This window comes from Sinocyclocheilus anshuiensis, unplaced genomic scaffold, assembly GCF_001515605.1.
Source record: "Sinocyclocheilus anshuiensis isolate Anshui unplaced genomic scaffold, SAMN03320099.WGS_v1.1 scaffold648, whole genome shotgun sequence".
Taxonomy (NCBI): Eukaryota; Metazoa; Chordata; class Actinopteri; order Cypriniformes; family Cyprinidae; genus Sinocyclocheilus; species Sinocyclocheilus anshuiensis.
Window position 1 is genome coordinate 558,645 of NW_015557156.1, and position 7,073 is coordinate 565,717.

Genomic DNA, 7,073 nt, shown 5'->3' on the forward strand with positions numbered 1-7,073 from the left:
CAGCGTTGAGTAATGTATCACAGACATATCTCATGAATCCTTTCATAAGCAAGTGTAGACAGGGTGTAAATAAGAGATTCATTGCGCAGTGTAGAGAGCTTCGTTGATTATAGATGTGAGATCGAGATGAACTAAGATGAGTGCCAGCTTTTAATGATTTTTAAAGGAGTTTGTAAATGTGATACTTATTTAATACAATTCAATAAACAAGAAGTTAATATTAAGTGACTTACATTGTCTGACTATAACACTATTGTCTGATTTTGCTCCATTTCGTCGTCGAAAATAGTTTAAAACAAAGGCACAGTGGAGCCGCTGCGCATCTCCATTCAAACACTGCGGTGTTTCGTTTATGAATGAACGGGCTTTTTTAAACAAATCTAGTGAGTCAGTGATTCATGATTACCCATTCATAAATACTGTCACTTGCTTCATTCCTGAATGAATCAGCCGTTCGAATGAATCAATTGAATGAATGATTCAGTGATAAAAATCAGTGACTTACCACCACCTGCTGGCAGTTTTAGTTTCATTTTTAAAGTATCTTTTCAGTTATTTAAATCATTTAATATTTCTATATTCAAAATTTTATATTTAAAACATTAATATCATCAGAAATTTATGGATTTAATTGCACTCATTCCACTTCTGAGCCTCATTAAATGTCTGAAAGTACACCAAGCCACTTTTGTGTTCTTCTGTGCCACCTCTACAAATTAATTTTGTTAATACTGATTTAATTTGATTGGTAACTTATATTTCTTATTCTACTTGTTCTTATTCTGTCGTTTTAATTAAAATTTTTAAAAAGCTTATAAAATATACTTTTTTTTGAGAATTTGACAAAAGATGACATACTTTTAATAAAGTTAGAGGAGTCAAATATCACCTCGTAATGGGAAGGCTACTTTTCGATAACATTTTGGATAATTGTTTAGAAGGTGCTCCTAAAATTTTGAACGTGCTCCTAAATTTTTTAAGTTAGGAGCACAAGTGCTTCTAAAAAGAAAAGTAAGCGTAGAGCCCTGGAATAGGCTCAATTTAAAGCCCACTCACACTCTCTTACGAACCACAAGCATTTAGCCACGTCTGCATCTCTGTCTCACCTTTCTTCGTGTCCTTCTCCTTCTTAAAGATCTTCCCAGTCTCTGCCATGATGAAAGCATCTCCTTTCTCACAGAGGCTGAGAACTGAAACTCCTGGTTTGGCAGCATCGATGACGACCCTCAGCGCATCTAAAAAGAGAAGAACGAGACCAATATTTATGGGCAAAAAAAGTCCATTGTCTATAGGGTTTTGATGTTAGGCTCACAAAGACGTCACTTTCAAACCAAGCAGCTTTCTGTTGGTCAGCATGGTGAATGTGCACGACCAACCTGAACCCCTTGCAAAATCTGCACGGGAAAATCTTTTGAGCTTCAAAATGTTATTCAGAAAACTGAAAGGAGTAATACGCACACTAAATGAAAGTCCAACTAACCCTTCTAATAACATAATTGGTCAGAGTCATCTAAATAAACAGGCTTTTGAAAGGGAGAAGCAACATTTATAGTATGTTTTATTGCTGATGTCAAAGGCTGTGCATTAATTCAAACTGAACAGTAGGACATTTCTGTGCAAAAGTATTGCTCACTTGTTAGAAACCATAATCAAATTAGGCATTTTCCAACATGGACTGGTTGTGTGACATGCTTTCATCCTCAACACTATACAGTATCAAAAAATGACCCAGACTACATTAAACAAGGCTTGCATTGAGAATAAACATGCTTTGTGCAAATAACAATGGCTGCATTCGAAATTGCACACTTCCCTGCTATACAGTATGCGAACTAGGACTGCACGATAAATCGAAATGGAATCGAGATTGTCATGCGTATCTTTCAGTGAAGCACGGTTCTGTGATCAGCAGTAAATCTCCATCCAAAGGCCAGAGGGCGCTCTCACGCTGAAACTCCAAATACGCCTCGCAATCTGCGTCTGCGATTTTTTTGCGTAACTTGTCAGTGAACTACGGCTATGTGTAGTAAATTCTGCTCCATCTGAAAGCACGTGATGATGATTTCCTGCTGATTACAGAACCGGCATTACTATCAAAATGCGCATGACAATCACATTCGATTAATCGTGCAGCCCTAATGCGAACATAGTATGTCTGAATTCATAGTATTCATAAAATATCAGGCAACAAGTACCTGGATAGCCTATTTCCAACTGAAGTTCACATCCAGTGGACACTTTACTATCCCATGAGGCCACTGGAGAGCATTTGTAAATGCCAGTGAAGTGAAGCAACTGATGCTGTTGGGTCACATGACGATGACAAAACTAGGGCTGCAAAGCGATTAATCGCGATTAATTTATTCAAAATAAAGTTTATGTTTACATACTATGTGTGTACTGTGCATATTTGAGAACATATTTTACCTTAATATATATACGTTTGTGTATTTACATATACATAATAAATATACACAGTACACACATATAATATGTAAACAAACTTTTATTTTGATCGATTAATCGTTTTGCAGCCCTAGAGAACATACTGCATTCATACTATAGAAAATTTTTTAATGGTTGCAAAATTCTTAAGCCTACTTGTTTAAAACAAGTACCACTTACTTAGTGTGCATTTTTGAATGCAGCTGATGTTTTGCACTGATTATTGCCTGTTGAAAGCATGAAACCACATAAATTCGGGAGGTATTTAAGGGGTGGTCACACCAGACTTTAAGCACGCTAAATTTCTTCAGACACTACAACAGTTGTATTCATAGATTGTGTTTTTTTTTGGGTTTTTTTTACAGGTCATGCTGTGACGCATCAATCTTCTATTGGTCACACATCTTCACGTGACACGAGCTCAGAGGTCAGAACACAGCGAAATGCTAAACTTCTTCACATGAGCTTGTGTTTACCACCTCCAGCATTCGCATACATTTGAATAGAAGCGAAGGGAGTGAAAGTGCAGTTTGACACACATTTAGAAACCATAATGGTTCAAGATGTAATGTAAACACTTTTCTTAACATCAGATTTTAGTGCAAACTTTTATGCAAAAAAAACAAACATTTAATTAGAGTCCTGAAAGAAAACCAGTTGAGAATCACTAATAACAGATAAGATGTGCAAATAACAGGTGCTTGAGCTTATATGAGGGAAGAAACTTCTCATTTGAAACTAATATAGTCTAAATAATAAAGTTTGAAACAATTGTGGCATAACTAAAAGTACAAAACCTGGAATCACTGGAGCTCAAAGAGTACTGCACGACCATTCAAGTTCACCGTGCAAAAAAAAAAAAAGACAATGCTCTAGACTGCTAATGTCAAAAGCCCTGTCAGCATCACCTCACCAGCTAAAGTTCACCTCCATGCTGTTCACTCCATGTGAGAGCAACGCTGACAGATTGGATGTGAAAGCTCTGTCACTGATCTGCCACAGTAAAGCAGCAGTGGACATATTCATCCAGACAGCTCACTAATAACCCGTGCCTTTGAGGACTAACCTCTACCAGCTGGCAATGCCAGAGCCACAAGTGTCCACTGACATGCACTGCGGGCTAATGCTAGCTAGCATTAGCTCCAGAATGAGTCCCTCCGTTCTGTAGGACTGCAAAAAAGTCTACGGGCTTTATAGACATGTACAAGAGGAACAGCTATGCATTTAAAGGAGGTCTCAAGCGGCTGTATGCTGCGTAGGCCAGGGCATCGGGGTCTCGTGTCCCACGCCGCTCATTGCGTCCTAACACATGGCATGCGTGAGAAAGCAGCGTGGAGGCCCGTGTCACCGACTCTACACCTCCAGCACTCAAACGTCAAACTCACGGTTGGCGATGTCACCGCCCATCTTGTACTTGGTCACGACCAAGTCCTCGGCGATGGTCTGCTCTTGCTGCTCGTCGTCTGACATCGTTGCACCGGCTTCCGAAGCGTTTCTCTGGCTGTACGATGAGCGGACAGCAGAAATCAGTCACGCTACCACCAGGCGGCTCGCCGACCGTCCAGCTCCGCCCACGGCCTCCACGCACAGCGTAGCCACGCCCACTACGCAGCCGCATCACAGGGGTCGTCCTATACGATGGCGCCAAAACCAACCGAGGCTTCTGGATGTTTTCCAAAAAAGGGCACAATAGTAAAATTTACAATACAGATGGTTTCAAAGCAGCTTCACAAGTACTAAACATGAACATAACTTTAATTATGAAACGACTCTACAGATGACTATAGTTTTATTATCTAACTCAATTCTGTTCAAGTTTTTGTGACCCTGGACCACAAAACTAGTCATAAGGGTCCATTTTTTTTTAAAGTGAAAGCTGAATAAATAAGCTTTGCATTGATGTGAGGTTTGTTATGATTGGACAATATTTGGCCGAGATACAACTATTTGATAATCTGGAATCTGAGGTTGCAAAAAAATCAAAATACTGAGAAAATCGCCTTTAAAGTTGTCCAAATTAAGTTCTTAGCAATGCATATTACTAATCAAAAATTAAGTTTTGATATATTTATGGTAGGAAATTTACAAAATATCTTCATGGAACATGATCTTTACTTAATATCCTAATGATTTTTGGCATAAAAGAAAAATCGATAATTTTGACCCATACAATGTATTGTTGGCTATTTCTACAAATATACCCGTGTTACTTATGACTGCTTTTGTGGTCAAGGGTCATAGTAAATTGCAAGTAATTTAGATTTTTAAGACACTTCTCTTTTTCAATTGCTTAAAAGGATTGAAATAAAATCTTTTAAATGCCACAAAACAATATTACATATTTAATTATTAAATATCACATTATTACACTAACACAAAATAAATATTATTAACATCAAAGTTAAATTGTCAGCACAAGACTTCTGATTTTCTGTTCAATTGATAAGAAATCTAGGCCTATTATAATACGCAATAATAAATCATAAAACAGGCTTATCACTGCCGGAATGTTTTGTTCTATTGTAAATCATTTGTAGTCATACAGTAAGTGGCATCTCTGAAAATTAGGTTAGATGAATTCATAACTCACCTACTAAGTGATTCCCCACCTATAATCAATCATTCAAACACACACAGATGATGATAAATCTGTCTTGATCTTCATGGGAATTGTCTTAATAGTTCTTATTAATAGCTACCTAAATAAGTATTGAGACACTACTAAATTTGAACAAAACACAAAAAGCAGAAAAAAAGGGTATAAGAGTAAAGCTTTCAAATGTTCAGGTTTATATAGAAACACTTTATTGAAAGTGTAAGATAAAAGCAAATAAAAAATCCTTTCAAACTGTTACAAAGTAGAGAAAATACTTCAGTTTGATATGTGTGTACAAAACTATAGTTTTGTCATAAAAGCTTGTTTACTGGCCATTTCATTTGAAACATAACAACAAGTACTTCATTATGATTTGTTCAGAAGGCATGCACAACAAACTCCTCATAGAAAAACAACTTTACCCCAATTCAATCATCATGCTATTCAACTGACATCATCATTTTATAAATTCCAAATACCTCAGATTAGACGTATTTTGAAAATTGCACTTAAATTGTGAAATCATTCAAGTGCAGTCTGAACAGATGCACAGTGGTTTGGCAGCTGCTGACTGAATTGGGCACTTCACGAACACACTAAATAACAGATATTTAAGATGAACACTCACTCATAAATGCACAAACTTATGGCTTCACTTGATGAGTACAACAAACTTGGCATAAACAGAACATTTTAAGTAACCACACACTTAACATACATACATATCCAGATGTAAATATCAGTGCAATCAAAGTGTAGCTCATGAATCTGGTCATTCTGGCACCTCCACCATATTAAAAGAACAAAGCTGCTCTTGTTTCAATATATTTCTACCATAATGCCACATTTTTTTACATTAAAAATACATTTTACAACAAAATACATTTACCTGTATTTTGTCAAGATTGCAAAAGTTTTTCAGAAGTGCATTATTGAATAATATCCTGAACATTGGTCACTGAAGACGGAAGACATTTGCATCAAGTTCCTTCACGCCGTTCTCCATGTCTACGTGCGGACAGCGTTGGTTTTATGAAACGACCTGCTGTGCCAATAGTCAGGGTTATCAAAAGCTTTACGTTCCATCCCTGCATGAACTTTTAAATATTCTTCCGGCCCCGGTCTCCGGGGTTCATCCGTCAGCCCAACACTCTCCTCATCTTCTCCCTCCAGATTCTGATATTCAGCTGCAGATGCTCCACCTGCAGCCAATGAGTCCATATCCTCATATTCATACGAGGCTGGCGGTTAGTGTACTGATAGTCTTCCTCCACGTATTCGTCTTCATCGTCTTGTGGCGATCTTCTGAGAGGAGGATGGGAAACCGGTCTTGGGAGGTGAAGTTTGAGTACCATGTTGGATGGTGGTCCTGCACCACCACGGATGTCCATGTACTCGTACTGAACCTCGTGGAGATCCAGATCGCCGTCTGTGTACTCTGCTTCACTGGACAGCAAATCACCGTCGCTGTGATTCCTTTGGTCAGTCGAGGACTGGGAGAGACCACCGCTACTTTCGGAGCCCTCGATCGACGATCTCTTACTGGGTCTGCTAGACGCTAGAGATTTGTGATTGCTGTACAAGCCGGCAGGGTTGAAGGAGGCGCTGCGGTTGCGTGGCTGATTGTAATCTTTAAGCTGCCCTGGTATATGCCCGAGAGAGAGGGTCTGGTTGTTCATATACTCGTATTCTTCACCTGCAACACTGTGGGCCTCCAAACAGTCGCCGGAGTGGCCTCTTGAGAGTCTCCTCTGAGAACGTTTTGCACGTGACGATGTGAATAGAAGAGTTTCTAAAAAAAATCAAAATACAAGAGATGTGTTAACATGAGTATGCATATTTATGGAAGCTGATCAAAGAAAATAAATAAATAAAAAATTGCAAATTTAATGTAATTGCAACTTTTTCTCGAGATTTTTAATGTTTTTGAAATAAGTCTGTTATGTTCACAAAGGCTGCAATAATTAAAAAATTATAAGATATGCTACATTTTTGAATGGTAGTGTGTCATACACAGAGCCATTCAAAGCCA

The 7,073-nt window shown here is 38.1% G+C and overlaps 2 protein-coding genes across 2 annotated transcripts in view; both read right to left on the bottom strand.

Annotated features, from left to right (window-relative positions):
• The window catches only part of LOC107678215 (proliferation-associated protein 2G4-like), a 14,311-nt gene extending 10,272 nt beyond the window's left edge, over nt 1-4,039 (bottom strand). The window contains exons 1-2 of the mRNA XM_016473418.1: nt 3,831-4,039; nt 1,107-1,235 (exon numbers count right to left, since the gene is read on the bottom strand). Of these exons, the coding sequence (XP_016328904.1) occupies nt 1,107-1,235; nt 3,831-3,915 (214 nt within the window). The 5' untranslated portion in view covers nt 3,916-4,039. The remainder of the gene's footprint in view (nt 1-1,106; nt 1,236-3,830) is intronic.
• Nucleotides 4,040-5,301: 1,262 nt separating this feature from the next.
• The window catches only part of LOC107678205 (receptor tyrosine-protein kinase erbB-3-like), a 30,834-nt gene continuing 29,062 nt past the window's right edge, over nt 5,302-7,073 (bottom strand). Inside the window, 2 exon segments of the mRNA XM_016473402.1 lie at nt 5,302-6,279; nt 6,282-6,833. Of these exon segments, the coding sequence (XP_016328888.1) occupies nt 6,050-6,279; nt 6,282-6,833 (782 nt within the window). The 3' untranslated portion in view covers nt 5,302-6,049.